This window comes from Strix aluco, chromosome 17, assembly GCF_031877795.1.
Source record: "Strix aluco isolate bStrAlu1 chromosome 17, bStrAlu1.hap1, whole genome shotgun sequence".
NCBI classification, from domain to species: domain Eukaryota; kingdom Metazoa; phylum Chordata; class Aves; order Strigiformes; family Strigidae; genus Strix; species Strix aluco.
Window position 1 is genome coordinate 7,642,393 of NC_133947.1, and position 21,959 is coordinate 7,664,351.

Below are 21,959 nucleotides of genomic sequence, written 5' to 3' on the forward strand. Positions count from 1 at the left end.
GTTAGGTAAGTATCATGATCACTCTTCGGAAGTGTTTTAATATGAAATTGCAGGATCCACAAATACAACAAAGATGCTCTCAGAATTCCCAACCAAATTTTTTCTAGGAAAAAAGTAGTCCCTATCTCTCACCAGCATAACAAATATTTACATTTATATAAGATGATATTTAAGCTATTACTAATACTTGCTAAAGAAGTCTTGTTTTATGAGCCACCCCAGGTCTCAGCTCTGCGCCCATACTTTTCCTATGTGGTATCTATTATGACTCCAGGTTTCAAGCTCATTCTTTACTTTTGACCAAAAGCTCAGCTTCTGTTTCTACTATGTCCACCTTTGGCTAATCAACAGGGACAGTGACATATGGTAATCATATCTACCATAACGCCTGCTCAGTGCTAATTCAAAAATTAATTCAATTCGATGCTTCATAACCAAGTTTTTACTTTGTAGTTGTTAAAAAAAAAAGGTGCTAAGAAAGCTTTCAGTGTCTAGTTGCAGCATTCTGGCCTTTTGGCTATATCCAGAGAAAGTTATTATAGCTCATTTTCAGAAATGAAGAAGGAAATGTATTTGAAGGTGTTCTACTGAATAAATGTTTCTCCAGTGGAAATAGGAGTTCTTGTTGGCTACATCTAAACTGCAGGGCAGGTGGTGACTACATTTACCTGGAACATCCTATGGCTTCTTTTTGTACCATACCCCAGGGAAATCAGGAGCAGGGAGAAAAGAGTTGCGCAAAGGTCTCATTCTGGCAGGGACCAGGGATGCACTTGTACATGAAAACTGGGGGCTGCTCCTCTTCTCTTTGAGCACCAATCTGAGTGCCAAGATTGTGCACACCATCACCTGCAAAACACAACAGCATTTCTATAATTTTCTTGTTATTAATCTTCATGCACATTAAAGGTGGTTTCCAAAGCTTACTAAAACTGGGGAGTTCATTTCTATTGGGTTTGAACATGCTTAGATGAGGCCTGAAATGATTCTGTCTTTTGCACTCAGCAACCCTGACAATGCCACATGATACACAAATCCCCTTTCTCACTTGTGTGTCCCCTCTGACTGAAGTCACATGTTAACTGCAAAAACATTAACCACTATGTCCTCTTTAAACCCACCCACTATCAGCAGCAGGGAGGCCATAACCTGGTGTTTTCTGGGGGATGTGGTCTATTTCTGATAAGGGCTATCTAATCACTTCACAAAGTTGAAAAGAAATAGTAGGGACAAAAAAAACCCTGCCAAATATATATTACTACTCTTTCTTTTAGAAATCTTGGGCACTGCAAGCAGACATCATCTAAATACAATGATAAAAAGGCTTCCTGAGTCATCAGTTGGATTGGTTGTGAGATCTGAGTGAGTTAGCACTGACATATGAGTCATATTAAATCATTAACCCCACCTGAAAATATCAGCATGGACTCTATGACCCCGGGGAACAAATTTAACAACACAAAAACTTGATCTGAAAAAAGCTAACTTTAGAATGAGACTAGTTCAGACCAAACATAGTCAGTTGTGTGCCCAGAGAGACAGCCTGAGTCATGCCATGGCTTACACACAGTGGGGCCATGGCTGGACAAGACGAGGAGGTAGATGCATCTTCAGAATGTTTCTCATACCTAAACTGGACTTTCTGTTCAAAATGAGAACAAAGGAATGAGGCTAGAATAGGAATGAGTTTGGCTGCCCAAGGAGTTGATCATAACAGCTGGCACATTCATGTCCTGTCCAGTATATGCAAAAGAGAGAAATTTGATAGTCAATTAAATAAATGTTTAAGTTGCTCCTAATTAGCCAAGTGTCAAAGAAAAATCTTAGCTTCTCCTGGGTTTTGGTTGTATTTCCTTTTTTAAAATGCCATTAAAATGATAACATGCTGTGGGGAATACCCAACTTTTTTTAAGGATGTATGAGTATGTCCTTGACCCGATGATACCTACATATTATTTTCACAGCTGTGACTTACGGTTTTACTACAGATGCTAAAAACAGACCAAGCCATGAGTTTGTCATGACAGGAACAGCTCTTTTGCAGCCAAACTCTCCATTCAGTCACCACAGTCACCACAGTTCGTCTATTTTAATAACACAAGGGAAACAGCGTGCATTGTAGCAGCATGAGGAAAAACCAGAGTGCTTAAAAAGATGAGTCTTTCTCAGGGTTGGCTATTAAATAGTAGAAATGTCACTTCCAGTGTGAGTTGTACAAACATGCAAATACATGTGCAATTAGTCAGACAAGTTTGTCCTTGGTTGAAAGCAAAAGAGAACAGATAGAAAATTCTCTTGCAGGAGGGAGGAAGTGTCTGGAAGTACCCGTGAAGAGTTATAAGGCAAGAGACTGCATGAGACTACCCCATTTCAAATCACAGAAATGCTCAGAAACTTAAAAATTAGGTTGATTACCTTGTGACATCTGCTATCAGTGAGGAAAAGACAAGGCAGGGGACGGCTTGTTTTCTGGCACTGGAAGTTGCAGGACACAGATGCCAGAAACAGTAGTGTAAAGTGTGTCCTGAACCTCAGCCCCTTGCTGACACTCGGATATGAGGACAGATTAGGCAAAATCAGTTTCAGACTACCCTATACCAGTTGCCAAATAAGTTGAGATCCCATGGCAAGGTAACCTCTGTCAAATTCCCAGACAGTCCAAATCTGTTTCAAATAATCCTCGGTCTGACATTTCAGATAGTCTTTAGCTTGGTGTCAAGGACAGCATATGGCTGAAAGGTGGTTTCTGTTGGGGAAATTATGCAAATCATACTGGTTGGAAAAAATTCGGTGGTTTTAACAGGACTTCACTAGAGGCACTGAGTTCTTTCTAATCCAGCATTAATAAACTAACTGCAAAACAATTATGCAAAGATAAACACAGTGGACAGCTACGAACCAGACCAAACAGGTTTGGAAAGACAAACTTCCAAATTCATACCTACAGGATGAGTTGAAAAGGCCAGAAGTCCACACGCTCAGATTGTAATCACTGTAATGTCCTCCAGGAACTTGAACCTGCATTGGAAGAAAATACCAAATAATGGACAAAATTGAAGCTTGCTGGAACAATGGAACTTTTTGGTGAATACAAAAGTCTCATTTGGTGGAAATAATATGAAAGAAAGCAGCTTGTTGCTAGGAATTCCTTTACTGTAGTTACCTAGATGCCATCTAAATTACTGAACCACTGGAATTGCTGTTTCAGGTGAGACCTTTGGTCAGCCAATGATCCTGCTGTCTCCAGGAGTGAGCAAGGCAGGAGAAAGATGGTTTAAACTAGGTACCAACATGTTATTCCTTATTAGGGGTCTCAATCTCTAGTAAGAAATTGTCTTCAATTCTAAAATGTTTAATTTCATACTATTTCAAAAGCACATCAGCAGTAACCATTGTTATCCTGGATTATTTTTTTCCTATGGCAGCCAATCTCATTTGAAGGCTTCATACATGCTGTGGTTCAAGCTTTGCCATTTGTAATGGTCACTGTTCACAAACACACCAGCATTTGAAAAAAGGAGATGCCAAGCCTAGAAGTGCGAGGCGTGAAGTTGCAGAGGAGGAACAGCATTTACCAAACGGATAAACTCTACAGCTTATCAGGGATATAAAGGAGCCAAATGATGACACAGCTATGTATAGCTGAAGGGTCGCTCTAATGATTAAATTCAAAAAACCCCAGGTTCATAAGAAATGCTAGTTGTGATCGCTCACCCCATGACATGTGTAGCTGACCTTACTAATCAGATTGATGGGGAAAGTGAAATGCAAACCAGACACAGTGTTCCAGGCACTCCCCAGTGAGTCACTGTTGCACCAGACAACATCAGTGAGAAAGGCTGACTGCCAATTTTCCATTCTTTCCCCACATATTGCTTCCTTAACATTGCCCTTCACAAATCTCTCTTTCTTATGCTGTTGAACGTGCTCCTCTGAACAGCTCCTTCCTGTCAGTCAACTGCCTGCAGCTCCCACCAGCTTTTGGAGTGACTGAGAAGTGCCAGCATGCGACTCAAGAGTTTGGCCTCCAAGAATCCTCATCTGTAATTCAGAGAGACCATGCTTCTTCCAGCTGCCCACATCATTCACTTGTAACTAGCGAGGCACATATTTTCCCAAATCCACTTGCAGAATTTGCAGTAGTGGCACTTAATACCGGCATTGCCAGACAACAGGCTCCCATTGACTTAGGGAATTCCTTCTGTAAGTGCAAGAGTTACTGTGTCATCACAGCAGTGGTAATAGAGAATGACCTTTTGTCTGGCTCAAATGTTTAGGTCTTGCACTGCAACGTGTGGGATCAGACAATTTGTAAATAGATGAATACAAAGTGATTCAGGTAAGGTTACCAGCCATAAATGTGTTGAATGTGAGCATCTAGCCAAAATAGTCCTATATATAAGGATTAAGGCAAATTATTTTCAGCAGGTAAATCTCACATTGGCAAATAAAGTGGGAGGGAAATTGTTCTTAGATGTGGATGAGACTGCTTAAATCCTGTGAACAGTTTTGGCAGGGGAAAAAAAAGAAGTAGGGAAAAGTATTCTAATAGATTCAGAAGTTTTGTTTTCATTTTGTAAATTCTTGACATCTGTTTTTTTTTAAATGAATTAGACTAGGTTATGTAATGCATAGTTTCTGATCAGATAAAACCTTCCAGATGACCTAGCTCATTTGAGGATTTCTTTTTCACTTTTTTGAGAAATATTTTTATTTTGAGTCAACTGTAAGTAATTTTTTCACTCACTGAACTGCCAGGCTCATTGTTAAGAGATGTTTCCCAAGTTGCTGGTGAATGCATGACAGAACTATGCGCAAAAAGAAAAAAGGGGTTCCCTTCTTTTAGTCTAATAGCTCAAATCTGATCCTTCACAATAGCGCTGAGTAGGTCGAACAACTCAGATGCAGAAATGAGCATCTGCACCCCAAAGCATCAGCCCGCAGCGTGGTTTTACTCATGTCGGAAGGCTGGAACGTTTAGAGCGCGGTGAGGTTCGGCTCCAAAACAGATTTCAGACTCTAAAACCTCTCAGGGGGAAGTTGCCTTTCAGGTCCCACGGACCGCTTCAGTGCTGCCTCCGTTGGGCTCAGGCGCTGAGCTGGATGCGCGGCTCCTCGCTGAGCGCGGCTTAAGGCCGCCACCTGCCGCCGGGCTGCCCGGGCCGGGCTGCGGGCCGGGGAAAGGTTTCCAGCAGGGTGAATTCTCAGCCCTGCTTTTACATTTCAGAGTTGTTGCAGTATGGAAGGTGTGGGGCTTTTTATAATTTTTGCTTTGTCTCGTGTATTATTGTTGCCATCACCTCCCTAATTCATAATTAAAAAGAACAACAAACCGCACCACTACAAAAGTAGTGTGGGTAATTCTGTAATTTGATTATAGTTTCCAAATAAAATCTATAGGGTAAGTTAGATTCTACACGTGAATGAATTGTATCAGTAGCAGCAACAGCCTGATCTGTGCTCTTATTCTTTGAAAAAAATAAAAATAAAACAATCCAGTATCTCTTTTTAAAATGCTGCTAGGAGAGTTTACAATTTTTAATGTTGTAGTACCTTCAAACTACAGATCTGGACTTGCAGCTCCCTGTGCTTTGTGCCATATAAACACCAGCCCACGTTGTTTCCTGCCCTGTTCAATCTTAATGTGAGACTAAAGGCAATAGAAGAATTGAGCAGAGAGGAATAAAAGGTGCAAAGCAGGCAACGGGCCTCTTATAATTGTGAAAAGAGATGCCAGAGGTTATCAGCTTCCATAAGTAAATATGCTTACTAACAGTTGGATAAGCTTACTAACAGGAAGATGCTTAAGCCTCTGTAGTGGAAGAGGTATTGGTTAGTGAAAAATTAATTCTTCTTGTCTCTTGGCTCTCTGTCAGAGGGCTGTCTGAGCTTGTAAATACCCAGAAGACAAAAATTAGAGACTCTTGGTGCACAAAGATTTTTTTTCCTCTTTGTCACAATAGAGCTATAGAAAGCCTGGCTTTGGTATTAGCTTTGTTTAATTCATGTGATTTCTTACTAGCCCTGACTCACCTGACAACGACTCACCTTGTTCAAGGTAAACTTTCATTTTATTGAATTAGCAGGAAAAAATTATGTGGAGAGCAGCCACCATTTATTGCACTGCTATAATGAGCCTATGAAGAAGTGGTTCAGAGGATAAAGAATACTTTACACTAGAAAAAAACAAAACAGACCTAAGTGTCAAAAAACATGCCCCAAAGCAGAGACCTATGGGGAAGAAGAAAAGCAGGATACAATCAATATGAAAAAGCACAAGTAGCAAAGAATAACAAATTCATCGTTTGACTTACAGGGTAAGTACATAAAAACTTTTAAATATATATCAAGTTGCATTCATAAAAACAAGTTAAACTTCTTGTAGTCTCCTTCGGAATTAAGGTGTGATTTATGCATTTAGTCTATGTGCATCATTTCCAAATTGGAAAATTAGAGAAAGGCCCAAGAATAACATTTGAAATGAACTGGAGCTTGGCAGAAAAAGAAATAGTAAAAGAGCTTTCCGTGTTTAAGTATCAAAGGAAAGGTTGGGTGGTCTGTGCTTATCAGAGGATGATTAAATTAAAATAAATCATGGAGGGAGAAGACATATTCTTGAGTGTTTATGAGAAGCAATAAGACAGAGGCGTCAACAAAAAACAGTCTCTTACACATCTCTTGCCCTTAAGCTATTCCTACAAAGGGTTGATTGGGAGAAAAAAAAATGGTAGATGAGTCAGATATTTGCACTCCATATTTCATAGTTTTAAGATATGTAAGGAAATCCTCTTAATTGAATATTTTAAAACTGGACTGCCTATTTTCTACTGTAAAATGGGGGAAATGCTAGGAATCTTTTGGAAGGGTTTTGGCTCTCCTGAAGGACCGTGCTGTGCAGGACAGCTCCCAGTGCCACATCCAGGCACACGCTCCCTGTTCCCTTCATGTGAAAGAACCACCCGCATTGAGGCTACCTGGGGGCCACCAAAGGACCTCTGCTCTGAGCGGGTGCCACCCAATTTAGTCACAACCCAAGGCAGGGCTGGATGCTGGCACGCACCAACTCCCAGCTCTGCAAACAGCCCCATCTGGGACTGTAAAAGCTGAGCAACTGTGTGGGCAAGAAATGAGAGAGGAATAAGTGCTTGTAAATTCAGGATTGCTGCGTTTTGACCACACCATCTTACAACATCTACCTTCATATAGTTCCTATTGTGCTGAAGTTCTCTGACAACAACCCACCCTATGTTGTTGTGTGGGTTTTTTAGGCACAGTTGCTTCCAAACAGTTATATTTTTAATTAGCCCTAATTATCAATGTGAGCACCTGGGTGCAGCCAGATACATATCGGGGTCCACAGGAAGGCAGGAGGATGTCCTGTCCTGCCCTCACACAGATGGATTCATTGTACATGGCGTTGCTGGCCAAGATGTTCTGGCCATTTCCAGGTATCAGTTAGTGTTTATTGCCAGGGGAGGGCTAATTCACATTTCTTACAATCAGCTGTGCCTAGAACTTGCTGACAATTCACCTCCCCATCAGAGGATTAAACGAGTGGAGGCATTCACTGCACAGTTTCACCCCAAGCCAGTACTGAAGCTAGCCAGGAGACATGCTTTTCCACCAGAAGGCATTCCCTTTGGCACCACTCCCAAAGGCAAAGTGCGATCACTCTGTGCTAACAAGACCGATAGGTGCTTTCACCCAACCCACATTTGCTTCCAGGCTTTGTTTATCTGATCTATAATTTGATTACTTTTGTAAGCGTTACTCATTCAGCTATCCCCTGGATTGTTTTATTATATTTCCTCAATGTTGATTTTTAGACATGTGCAAGACTTTGTGATACTATACCAAAGCATTAGGAATCTGGACAGTACTGGCTAGAGACATATACTGGGAGAGAATCTTAAAGTTTATGACTTTACAAGTCCATGAAATCAAAGAGAACATTATTTTGGTCATGCATCTGTACAATGAGCTAGTTCCAAACAGCCTGACTGCAAAAGGTGTATTTTTTAAATACCATATAGTCACCTGTTCTGCATTAGAAAGACCTCTGTCACAGTGATATCAGCACCTCTAATTCAATTGCTAATATACTCTAGAATATGTTGACAAATTAAGACATCTGAAGTCAAACAAATCCTCTGATGCGTAGCAGAGAGGGCAGGAAGGAATCCCCACTGTTGCCCTTGGAGGGAAACCTGCTAGGGTTTTTAACTGCAGTCAGAACATCACCTCTGCTCTCCAAGCTTCTCTGTGAACTGAATTTTGAATGTTATGAGGACTGCAGTGGGGGAACAGATAGGAGAATGTCATTACAACGGGTCCTGAAGAACAGGGAAGAAAAGACTTGACATTAAGTTCTCACCTTAAAAAACTGCATCCTAGACATTTTCAGGTTAATTTGTGAAGGAACACAATCTAACTATCTATTGAAGAGCAAGCAATCAACAGTGTTTGGGATGTGTCTTTGAAATGGGGAAAGAACAAAAGTTTTTGCATTTCTTCAAGAGTCTGTATGTCTTTTTCTTGAAGCCCAAGAGTAAGGACTTAAGGTTTGGCTTCTCTTTGGACACTTGAGAGTCCCTTTGCAGTGATATCCCAAGCCTCTGCAAACTGATGTTGAGCATGTGGTTGGAGGTAAAGGTGTCATTCCATTTTACAAGTGGACAAAATGAAGGACAAAGTTGAAGGTCACATGGAAAATACAAATCCCAAGCCTTGGTCAGGAAGGACAGGTCAGGTCATACCCTGGTCATTGAACAGCACAGTGTGTCAGATAGTAACTGTCCCTCCTGGAGAGCTCTACTTAAATTAGGTGAATCTTCTTCATTTAAAGCTCAAAAATTGATATATGATTTTGCATCCAGAAGTAATTGCTCCAAGATACATCAGGCCTAGAAATCTATTTTTTTTTCTTACTAATTTTGAATTCAGATGTGACAAATTAAAATCAACTCAATTTAATTTCTGCCCCAGAAGTATTGCTCCCCACTACAAAATCAACAGCAACGAGCTTTCATGCAGCACTGATCACTTGTGTGAGGAATCACACTGGGAGGGCAGAGCTGAACTGCAACTTCAGAACTGTGAATGCAAGAAATTTGTTTACCTGGTAGCTTTCTTATGCACAGCTCTCACTTTTGCTTTTGAGAATTTATAGTTTTAAATATTTAAATTAGTTATGAAATTACTATCTGGTAATATAATCCCCTTCAAAACTGTATAGTATTAATAGATTTGAGTATTACTGATTTTACTGATGAGTTACAATTAGACTGTAGATCTCTTGAATTGCAGTACAAATTCTGAATATTTGATAATTCCTCTTTGCCTCTTTTTTACATACTGACAATTTTTTTCACGCTGATAATTAATTAAAAAAAAATCAAAATGTTTCTAAATGTATTCAAACACAAGCACCACTGAATCAATAAAACTATGAAATCCCAGGATGAGTGTCATATTTTTTTTGTACATGGAACAACTGGTGTCATGAACCAGGAGGACTTACAAGAGGTCCTCCCGTGCTGCCTGAAATTCCTGCTTTATTTCTCCCAGCTGACTTATGTCGTGTTCACTATCAGCTGAGCTAATCTGCTGGTGTAATGTCATTGACTGCCGTGGAGCTGTGCTGAAGGACAGGCCCATTCTGTTAAAGCTGGGAGTTATCCTGAAATAAAGCTTTAGCTCGTAACAATCAAGAACTTGCTGAGTAATACAGCGGGGTCACAGAGCTTAACTGAAGTGCTGAGATGATGACTTCAGAAAGGGAAAGGGACAGTTCAGGAGCTGGCAGAGGTTATATCTGATATTTCAGTGGAAGCTCATCTCCAGTGGTAGCAATAAAATTATATAATATTCTTATATTTCACAGCCATTCATGAAATCAATGTTTCCTTGCATAGTTTAAAGCTTTTATTCCTTCAGTGTAGTAAAGTTAGGGCTATGCATGGTTATGTTTTCACTTGACAGAAGTTTAGCGAATCATATTTTTCCAGGAAGAAAGATTTGCTCCAGCTGTCCTAATCCTGCGGTGACCTAAGGGACCTCTCCTGCACTGAAAAGGAGTATTAACTCTGTACACCTTGGCAGCTGCAGGAATTCACAACTGGAGTTGTACATAGAGTTTTCCCAGATCATGTCCTGTGAGCACAAAGCATCAAAACAAGGTGCCTAAGAGGCCAGTCAATATTGTTTTATTGGGAGAAGTCCAAAGAAAAGAAAAGAAAAGAGAATTTGGATATTTTCCTCAGCCCAAAGCCATAAGGGCAGCTGGTGGTGGAATAAAGGCTTAAAATTAACGCCGTGACAGAAAGGCAGGACTGCTGACACCGCTTCACCTTTGTGGCAGTTGGCACCAGGCATCTGCCAAGCCAAAACCTGACTGTGGGGACTTGCCCTCTGCCCGAAAGCCAGCATTTATCCCCAGCTCAGCCCATCCCATCATCTGCTGCTACAGTCTTAACCCCACACCTGTCTCTTCCTCAGGACAGAAAAGCACCATAGATATGATCCACATGGTTCAAGCACCCTCTTAAAGATAATTACTGCTAAGACTGCTTCAGGTTCATGCTGATTGTGGCCAGGCTAGTTTCTCACTGAAGTGAAGAATGAAATACATGCTCTACAATAAGCCTTTTTTCCCCCTGCTTTTTCTTTTTGGTAAGCCAAGCTCCTCACATTTTATATTCAGGCTTGGGAAGGGGAAGGGTCACAGACTGACAGGGGGAAAGCACAGCCCGCAGCCTTCAAAGTTGTGACAGCTGGCAAAAGTTGTGACCCAGCCTTTGCAGAAGCTGTATTAATGAAGTGAAATATTTAACATAGTATTGTTATCATCAGTGCATATTTGATGGAAACATAAAATGCTCATACAGGAGAATAATTGTGGTTCAAATGCCTGTCCCACCCACTAGGCACTATGTATACAATAACCCTCTGTTTCAATCCTGACACAGTAACCTTCTATCTGTTCTAGAAGCTCCCACATGAAGAAATAGCTGGTATATATTTTGTAATTCTCCCTCTTAAAAAAAAAAAAAGTGACAGCAGGAACCTGGTTTTTTTGTGATGGGGGAAGGAGAGACAATAACAGATTACCATTTCCCTTCCTACATCAACACTGTGAACCACAGTCAGCGTCTGGAGAAACTAGAGGTTGCAATACATGATTTTGAAAAATCATGTTCAGGCTCTTTCTGGTAAGCTGCAGGAGCAAATGTTTCTCATTCAGAGTGGTGTTGCAGCTGAAGCGTGTGAGCCAAATTCTGCTTTCACATTAGTGTGAATCTGGAAGGATTCCACTGGGTTTGGCGGAGTTATTTCAGAGCGAGACCACAGTAACTCAGGCTGCAGTCTTGCTTGCAGTCCCCGCTGAGAGGTATGGGAGCATGGTAATAATTACTGATGATTCTGCTTCCCTGGAGCTCCCCGCACTGAAGCAATTATTCTCTCCTTTTCATTACCCATTCAGACCGCATTGGCTAAATGCAAGACAGATTCGACAATTAATATGAACTCCATAAGAGACAGTGGGGAAAACCTACTTGCTGAAAACATAATTCTTTAGTAATCACTAGGAATCACTAACTGTAAAGGAGCCAGATCCAATAAAGCTTAAAACTTAAGCAGAACTTAAGCAGAAACAGTTTTCCCTATAACTCTGAGTCAGGTATTTCAGTTCTGGAGGCACATAAATTAGATGTGCTTTGTCTAGTTTGAAACAGCACCTGCTCTCCAAAAGATGGATGTTTGCATTGCTGGTGGGATGTGTCCGACTCTACCTCTGCACCATCTTTCAAGCTCATATCTGTCCCAAAGAGGATGGATTTCACTCCAGGGATCAGGTGTTTAGGAGTGCCAGCATCTTATTTTGGGGTAAGTCAGTTGTTGAAGCCCCAGGTCTGTAACAACATCAGTCCTTGCACTGCCTCTGAGTTTCTGGAAACCTACTCTACAGTGGATTACTGAAGTAACTTATAAATCTGAACCTCAGAGGTCTCGCGCGAAGTTTCTTAGAAATGCAAGGTTACACCTGAAGACTAGGAGTTGGTGTGTTGTACGCCCTCTGCCACTCTGCGACAGAGTCTCTTCCTTCCTTCTGAAACGACTGTACCAGTGTGCAAAAGCTCTCACTGCCAGGACAGCCTTCCATGAGACATGGTATTAAATGACGCATCTGGTCAACATTTTCATTGGCGAAAATTCCCACTGGGATATTCAGATCATATTAAATGTGGTTTGGACGTTCAGATTAAGCTGAAACCACAGAATGGTGGAAAGGGAGATGATTATGTAACTCCTGATGGATTTATTGAGTTTCCATGAGAAACAACTCTACGTCACCAGCTCCATTTACTTTGGTGTCTGCTTCCTTCCAGCACTGACTGGAACCAAATCACCTACTTCAGACTTGCATCCCTGCTGGATTCCTTCTACCTCAGCCTGCTGCTCTGACCAAAGAAGACAGAAATGAACCTAATTTACCCTTTCCATGGTCTTCTTGGACAGGAATGAAACTGAACTCAACGAACTTGGAATTTTTCTCTGTAAACAAAACATCTTTTATTTCACAACTCATCCCTGTTTATGGCTGTTAGTCATCAGTGCAGGGCAAACCCTGCAGACCTCAGAGGCCCGTGTGTCAACCCTCAGGCAGTCAGTCCAAACCTGCCCGGGTGCTGAGGGCAAGCAGGTCCTGCCGGGGGCTGGCCTGGCTCTGGGATTTAAGTGGTTCACACGGCTATCCCTGCTTGGGATCCCAGGTAAATTAAGCAATGCTAATGTTGGGCTGGTCTTCCCTCGTCTGAAAGAAGAAGAAAGTCCATGACTCACTTCATCCATCCTCTTGGGACTGCAATGGGAAAGGCTGAGTCAAAGCTTCATGTGTGTTTTGTCTGAAACTGTCAGAATTTGACTGGAGTTATGCCTAATTATTTTTTTCCTCAGCTGTTCTCCTGCAGGTTCTTTCTCTCAGCTCTCTCTAGTGTTGCTAAGGGTGTATTGCTGCTCATCCCTCCTGCTCTGCTAAATAAACCTTGACCATAACAGCCAGATGGAAGTTCTCACCTTAAATTAACATCAGCCCCTTTCAACACTACATATAGTAAAAGCAGATGCAAATATAGACCAATATTAATCTGGTCTTCAATTGCCAATATATGAATGGTGTTGGCTCTCATTCTGGACAGTAATAAAAGAAGCTGGCTAATCATATATAATTGTTGGGAGCTCTGTGCCATTAATTAACAGGAAGTTTTATGCAGCTGTCAGATGCACAAGCTGAGAATTTCCTGCAGGGGAGAAAGATTCATTTGGTGACAGTTTCATTATAGATTTTAGATAGAAAAAATAGCATTTTGATCACTGAAAAATCAAGAAAGCAGCACACTGTTTCCTCTGCTTTGGAGAGGATTCTCCTCTGTGCCTGTCATCCTCCCTCCCCTGACATCCAGCTAAACAATTTCCAAGCACAAGGCAAAACAAAACTCACCATGTGCCCCTCTAGTCTGTCCTTGATAATACATGGGATGTCTTTGAAACGGCTGTAAAAGAATAATAAAAGCAGAGATAAAATATACCTCAAAGAATAGGTAGTTAATTGTCCATTAGGATCACATAACTGGGAAAAATTAAATCGGTATAAACCTTGCTCTGATCTCTCTAATTTAATAAGGTTACACCAGTGTAATGGAGAAAAGCATCTCAGTGACTGCACAGCAAATTAGCTCTCAGTATAATTGCACTGATGCTGGAGGAGTCACAGCAGAAAGACATTTCCTCTGATATTTGCTGTAGTTATTTCTGTTGTTGTAAGTGCTGCCAAACCAGGTCAGAGAAGGATGAGCTAGGAGGAGGAGGGGAGAAACAGTTTTGATCTCAACACAAATAGCCTTGATACTGTGGAAAGATGCATGGGGACACCAAGAGTATTCACATTGCCTGGTTGCAGGTATTCAACTCAGCTGCCAAAATTCAGGGATCGGACTTGAGAGAGAAAGGTCACAACCACCTCCTGATTTGTCCGGCACAGCCTATGTAGCATCCAAAGGAGATTTGTCCCCTCAGTTAAACACTTCTGTTAAACGCCCAAAGCCAGGCAGTGACCTTTTCTTTTAAAAGTATCTAAATTATTCCTGCTCAATTCAAGTCACGAAGGGGAAAAAATGCCTGGATGAATAATGGCAAACACAATTCTGTGGAAAATAAAGGAAAGTGTACAAACATCCTTCGGCAATACTACCATCTGTTTGGGCTCAATTCTAATAGCAGCCTTTGAGGAAAAGGAGTATTTTTATTCTTATATTCACAGAACGTGCCATAAGGTGAAGTAAGTGATCATCCCAATTTTTTTCATGATGCACATTAAGTTTTGAAAGATTAATTTGATGACATTTTAGGAGCAAATAGATCCATGGAAAGCAAACTATGGTGCAAACATATACTGAATCTTAATGACATTTTCTTAAGGAAATTAAGTGTTTCTGAAATTAAATATTTACACCTTACATGTCAAAATTACTGCATGATAATATTTAAACCCAAGGATAAAGACGCACTCAAAAAAAAAAGTAGTGAATGAAAACTAGTCCAGAATGACTGAATGGGTGACTGGTTTTGCAGCCAGGTTCGTATTTTGTGCCTTAGCCCACAGATAAGTTTTGTTGCCACCCCCACATGTGCCATCCAGAGACTGTTCCCAAAATCATATTCTTTCTCTGGACAGGATTATGAGACTGAACTTGTGGGGTATCATCCGAGCTTGTAGTAGGCAAGGATTTGCAATATCTAAAGTGATAAAATAAGGGAAAAATTATAAAAATGCTTGTCCCAGTGCTTGAAGACCTGAGAGAATCAGAATATCCACTCATCCTCCCATGCACTGTGGAGGTGGTGGATGTGATCAGAAGCTCTGTTTCCATGCTGACAGTTTCTTCATCGTCTTCTGAAGCATCTAACGCCATTCACAGTCAGCACATCACCCTTGTTACAGACCTGTTTCTGTTTCTTTATCATGGCTAATAACAGAATTATATTCAAAACCATAAAGCAACATAGAAATAAAAGTGTCATCTGGATGATATAAGCAAGTCAATAGGGAAAAAGATCGTGGGGACAGCAATGGTGTTCCAGTTTATTTGAATCTTGAGACACATACTGTGCAGACAATGCACTACTTGAAACAAGCTGGTTAATATATTTGAACACTTGAAGCTGACAGTCAAGTGATCTATGTACACCAGGCTTGGATGAAAGGAAGCATCAAGAGAACTTCTGGGAACCCCTGGCCTCGGGATATTTCATTAATAATTAAGGAGAAGTTGACATTGTGCTTTTGGTATCTTCACATCATGACAGTGTTAACAACATTGCTGCTGTCTCCTGCTGTTCTGGGGAGGAGCGTGGTCTCTCCCAGAGCCTTGCAGCAGGAACTCCAGCCAGTCCCCAAACTGGTTTATGGTATCACCTGGGGTGAGCCTGTCACAACAGTTTGCTATCGCTTTCTCAAACTATAAAATACGGAATTTTTTGTTAGTATTACGACAGCCTGTGGGAACCCCAGTTCCTGAAACCAAGTTTTATTGGCTGAGGTGGTGTGAAAACTTAGAACAAAAAGCCTTTACCTGGTCTAGACACCCCCAGTCGAGCATGGGCTTAGTGACTCACACAAGGGAGCAATGAATTGTGACAATAGGTTTAAAATATAAACACTTAGTCAGTTTGCACATTATGGAAGGATATTAAGATACACTTTGACTGCAGCAAACAGCCATGTCATTAAAGTGCTTTGGTTTTTTCTGCCACTTGTGGGAAAAATTCATATTTGGAAGGGGTTTTCAAGTGTTCAGCCTGAATTCGTGATTTCCAACAGAAAGCCCGTGATGGGCTGCCTCAAAGCCATGAAGTCAATATGCATTTGAACAGGTTTGGGTGACCAGAACGCTCAAGAACGGAAAATATTTTGAGAAGGGCTGGGAAGGTGGACTACTCCACCCCTCTGTGTGTTTGCGCCCAGTGTTTGTGAGCACTCCCCGGGCTGATTACAGGAGGCAGAGGCAGGGACAGAGCCGCCGGGGCTGGGCGAGCAGCACCTTGCCTGGACCAGCTCTGGCTCCCAGGGGTGCTGGGTGCCCTGGCCGCCCTCCCCCAGGTAACTCGTGCTGCTGCTGTTGGTTTGGCTTTTCTTGGGTTTTGCTTTTGCTCTTCTTCTGCTGCCACTTCTGTCACACGCTTGAGTAGAGTCCTTGTGCTAAATGATCTTGGGAGCTCCTGCAAGCACTTGGCTTATTTTGTTTGGGCTTTAAAGTGACTGGCATAAATTTTCCCTTTTGGTACACTGGCTTTTTCTGCAAAAGAGCAGAAGAATAAAAAGATCAGCTTTCTGACAGAGCGTTTCTACCAGCCGGGTTGGGATTGTTCACCTCTGCAGCACTGTTGAACTGTTCCCTCCTTGAAACCCCAGGGTGTAAATGTTTGAACTATTTGGCTTTTTCCATTTGGCTACAGTGCAGAGTGACTGAAAGAATTGTATTGAAAACTGCCCCTAGAGCCTTAAGGACTGTAATTCTGCATGCCCTGGATGCACGGCCAGCTGCCAGGTTGCTATTCAAATTGTTCTTGGGTGTTTCTTGTTTGCTCTAGGTGAGTCATCTCAATTCTTCCTTCTCCTGTCCCTTCACCACTGTCTATTGTGTGTCCATTTCTCTTCCTTAGCCACTGACAATGCTCAGACGCATTTGTCCCCTGGTTTCATCATACCCAACACGTGTCTGAGTTATCTTTTTCTGCAGGAGAGCAATTGAGAGCTGCACTGAAGGAAGGTAAGAAGACTTTCTAAAACCCTATCCTATTATGAGTCCTTCCTTGGCTCCACATGAATTGGAGCAGGAGCTCTGCCTTTCTAGCTAGACACCAACATGTCCCTGTGTTCACCTGTTCTCCAAGAAGCAGGATAAAGGGCAGGGATGTATTAAAGGGCTTAGGCTCCAGTCCTTGCCCTGTGGCCACAATGCAGGCTGCTTTTTGCATGAATTGATGCATGCTAGGTCCTTCCTCTGCCTCTGGAATATACACGAATTTGTTTAAGTCTTTCCCCAACACCTGCAGAGTGGACTTTTCTATAATGAAATGAGATGCAAGGAGAACTAAGTAGATTATTTTTTCTGACATTTAAATGCAACATATGGCAAGTTTTAGTGAGGCATTAATTGTGTACTTTTTTTATTAATAGACACTGTGACACAGGCAATTGTAATATTCTAGGTTGGTCAATACATAAGAAAGGTCAGGCTTATCTGGCTTTAGCCAGAGTACACAGCAGGTCACAGATTTTGTTGTAATTTTCTCTTGTAGTTTTCAAAGCTTTTACCACTCTTCCAGGACCAAAACAACGATTTTTGAGAGCAAGAGAATTTTACCAAGCCTTGAGCTCATGCTCAGGACATACTACAGTTCAGATAACATAAACAAAAATCTAAAAATACAATATTTCTTTTGCATTATTTTCTCAATTACAATAGAAGCAGTGAAGCATAGTTTGGGAAAGGAACTGTTTGAGCTGTGTCTGATCTGGAGGCTGGTAGTTCATGTTCCTTTTTAAACCAGTCGGGCTGCATTCCAGCTCGTCTGAATGAGCCCCCCCCCAAGGATAATATCCTTGAAACTTAATCAAAAAACCCTTATCTAGAAAGAAAGCCTAAGGATGAGAATGAGCTTTCTCCAGCTCCTCTCAACTTCTAAGGGGTTTCTTCCCATTTTGAATAAAGTATTCTTGCATCAGCATAATCTCTTTTCCCCTCTCAATCCCCCCAAATTGTATTGTCCCTGTAAATGTTGCCAAACCTTCTCTCATAAAATAGATATCTTGCTAGCAACATCTCCCAGGTCTGGTGGAGGTTTGCTCCATACTCACAGCTTACTACAGAGACCAGCTTTGTGCTTTTCAGATGTAGAACAAAGGACACTAAGAGGTCCTGCCTGGTGGTTGTACCGCTAATAAATAATGGTGATTAATAACTGAGACAGTAAAAACACCCAATGGAGAGACCAAGTCTCAAGAGATAGTGTGGGGTTCACAGCCAGACAGAGGTCCTCAGTGGTTGACAATATCTGATTCTGCCCTCTAGGAACAAGCGCGTGGCCAGATCCTGAGAGCTCCCGAAGACTCACAGTTCTCAGGCAACCCACTGCACGCTGGAAGTCCTCAGCACCTTTTGAAAATCCATTTGCTCATGTGAGGATTTTAGCTGGGTGCCAAAATGGAGTTTGTTGCTTAGCTTTTGGCAGCCCACATTCAAAATGGTGGTCTTTGTAAACGCACTGGTGAAAAAAGACACCAAATGAAAGCCTTGTGGGAGCCCCTTATTTTTCTGAAAACCTCTTCGGCTCCACATTTAATAATTTTACCTTCAAGAAAAGGTGTTTCAAATGAGAGAAAAATTGATTTGTTCATATAAACTAAAGGCCTGAGCACTTTGGGAAAAACGTAACCATTTCATGTTAATGACAGAGCTGGAGTTGCTCGTTTATGCAGCTCTAGAGCCACATATGGGCGCAGTCAGATGCAATAGTCTTTACAGCAGCAATTTCTAGATGCGATGGCAGAAGCGAATAGCTGTGACATTACTTGCTTGTTAACTTGAAACTCTGCCAATTTGATACCATTTTGTATATTATCACTTCTGCTGATACTCAGTTTTGTCTATAGGTGGCAGTGACCTTTCATTTTTTCTTTAAAATAGGGCAGAAGCATACATACATATATATCTTCATAATTTTACTGAAGGATCTGGGCCAGGACTGTGAGGCTGTGCTGTTGATTTGAGCTCTGTATCCAGAGGAATGGCCACAGACTTGTCACCTTTCTTCAGTAGCCACTTTGTCCCAGAGCACACCAAATGTGCACTTCTAATACCACTCCACTCATACAATGCAAAACTCAATGCAATACAATTAATCAATAACTGTTGCAAGGAGGGAAGAAGTCTGAAGACATATATGTGCATGGTGGGGAACTGCATTTGGTGTTTTGGGATCATATTCTTGAGAGAAGGTTTGTCCCATTTTTAGCAAAAATAGCCTCCAAGTCTTGTCCAGCTTTCTATGACAGAGAGGGTTCTGATGAGTGAAAATCTTTAAAAATTCCACATGACCACTGTGTGTGTTTTATTTCAGTGAGAATTATAAACTTGATTGTAGAGAATGGGTAATCTCTCCTAGAGCAAAATATGCCAGAGATCAGAGCCTCTGCTCTGTATCAGTTAAAGATAACTTACCTGACGTGAGTAGAGCTGCATCAACAGGAAACTGGAGCAATTCAGAATCAAACTACAAATCATTGTCAAAAAGGAAAAAAAATGGAATTTGCTTCTCTCAGTCCCTGCAGATATGTACTGATTTTACAGCACATGTGAAAAAGGAAGCACGTAACCTGCAAATATTCCATTCTCTGCTTAAGTTGTCTCCTGGCATAAACCAGGTGGCCTTGTGAATGGAAAACAAAAGTAAATCCTCCAGATTCAACCAGATACTAAATTTACCATCGAGACTAAGCAGTAGGATTTGAATCTTGTTTTCATCTCTTCCGATAGGATGATGCTTAAAGTTGCTAGGAAACAGAATTACATAGCAAGGACAAGAGGCCATTATACATCCATGGGGAAATGTTGGCTGTTTTCCACCATAAATCAGAAGTTCTGGTTTATAGTGGAAATATCAGCTGAGAAGATAAAATCCCTGTAAAATAACTCTGCACTCTGAAATCAAGGCTCAGTCCTACAGCCACTATTTATTCAGCAGTTCTCGGCAGTGCACGACTGCAGTTCATGCTTCAGCATCAGTGGGGGCCGGTCAGTGTCCAGCGTGGCACTAGGCACTTAGCAGAGAACAATAACCATCTCTGGAGAGAGGCGCAGCTTGGATTTCATGTCAGCTAGGATGCAGCATAAAATAGAAGCCAGATCTAGACCATCCCAAAGCAAAGGTTTGTAGATTGGGGTTAGGAAAAAACCACAACCAGCTTGAGCTCTGGAAACAGTAGCTGAAAACAGACACTTGGGGCTGTGGGCTGAAAGGAGAGCTGTTCCCAATTCTCGCATTCAAATTCTAGTAAACGTGATTTAGCAGAACTACTCTTTTCCTTCTTTTCTCCAGTAGCCAAGGGTCGTTTAAATAAAATACTAAAGAAGTTGCTCTCATCCATACCTCTGTAGCTTCACTGATTTGTACAGGCATAAACAAGAGCAATAATAAAACAGAAAAGCACTTGGTACCCATGGTGGCTGTGCAGGACACCCAACAAGATGAGCACTGAGGCTGGAGCCGGCTCCAGCCCTCTGCCTTCCTCTCGTTGGAGACCTTCCTCTTTCAAGGTGTGGCTCAGAATACTTTCTTCTTCTTGTTTATTTGTGTAGCTTTAACACTATATATACATATATATACTAAGCTACAGTCAACAGGAATCTTCCTCTTGACTTCAGTCTGGATCGCCCTTCAACCATGTTGCAGGGAGTGTGTTTGGCCCCAAAGAATTTACAGTCCTAAAGCAAAGCAAGCTGAGAGGGTACATAAATGTATTTTAAATTAAGAGGAAAATAAAATAAAAAAAAACCAGAACAAAAAACCTCATAGGTTTATGTGTACTTGTGCATAGAAAAGAGCTAAAATTGAATCAAACTCATTGATCCTGAAACAAAGTTTAAAGAAATCAGAACAGTTTCACCAAGTGATGAATTACCTAATGGACTAACAGTAATTGACTAGCTAAGATTATGCCTGGATTGTAGTCAGAGCTGTGACTCCAGGAGGCATGAACATAAGAAAGCCATTTTAAACTGCCTAGCTTGTGTATCAGTAGTGCTGCACCTGTGGCAACACAAGATGCTCGAAAAACACATCTAGGGCCACAGATGAATGCTGCTGGCTGGTTCATGGTGGCTCTGACTTGCTGCAGCTATAGTCTTGGCAGTGCTCGAACTAGACAAGGAAATGTAGTCTGGTTACTTCTATAAGCTGCAGTTGACTGTGAAGCTGTCTAGAGCCAGCCAAGTAATTCCACAGCCACAGGCAAGACTTTTCTCCAGACTTGTTATACTCAACTGCAGGACATACAGGGCCTAATTTTCAGAGTTTACATGCATGATGTCTTTACATGTTGCCTCATGCCTCTCTTGTTTTTTTAAAATAAATATCAAACAAGAATATAAAACCTCACCAAGATGCTGTAATTTATTCACATATTTTGGTCTCTTTTAACTTTATTCTGCCACTAACTCCATGTTACTATCTACTAAGTCCTAATGAGCAATGCAGATGTGATTACATCCAAATTTTCTCAACAAACAAGAAAAGTTTGTTAGTTTATACCATTTTTAGTGAGCAGCTGTGAGTCCCTTTGCTTAATTGGGTTTGAGTAAGACTGGTTGGTGCAGACTGATGACTAGGGCAGGTGCTTTTGGGAAAGAAGGTGAGGCTTATTAGGAATTTAAACAATCTGTCAAAGTCTGTCACCATTGGCTGCTCTTAATTTGAATTAGGCAGTAAATTCATGTTGATGAGAAAGAAAAGACTCTTTGGGGTTTTTGCCTTCTACGTTACAGGAGCTATGGGGAATACAATGAGCACCTTGGAGGAAGCTGAAGGAGATAATACATGTACAGTAAAGAGCTATCAGGTAAGTAAGAGCTGCTAGCTCTCATCTTTCTTGACTATTGCAATAATCTAATCCCATGATGTACCCAGTCCTAAAAACTATATTGTTTGCTATTTCAGGCTCTATCTGAATCTCCCGATGATATTAAAAATGGATCTGTTGCATCAGTTCAGACTCATTCTCATGCAATGAATGGTGAAGGTATGTACCAGGAAACAGTGACATATTTGCAATTCTTTTCCCACCAGACAAGCAGAGGGAGGTTTATACTGAAGCAACAATAAATGTTAGTGCATAGTCT

General features: G+C 41.3%; 1 protein-coding gene across 1 annotated transcript in view; it reads left to right on the plus strand.

Moving 5' to 3' along the window:
• Positions 1-21,610: 21,610 nt before the first annotated feature.
• The window catches only part of BCAS1 (brain enriched myelin associated protein 1), a 50,487-nt gene continuing 50,138 nt past the window's right edge, over positions 21,611-21,959 (plus strand). Inside the window, exons 1-2 of the mRNA XM_074843115.1 lie at positions 21,611-21,679; positions 21,778-21,859. Of these exons, the coding sequence (XP_074699216.1) occupies positions 21,611-21,679; positions 21,778-21,859 (151 nt within the window). The remainder of the gene's footprint in view (positions 21,680-21,777; positions 21,860-21,959) is intronic.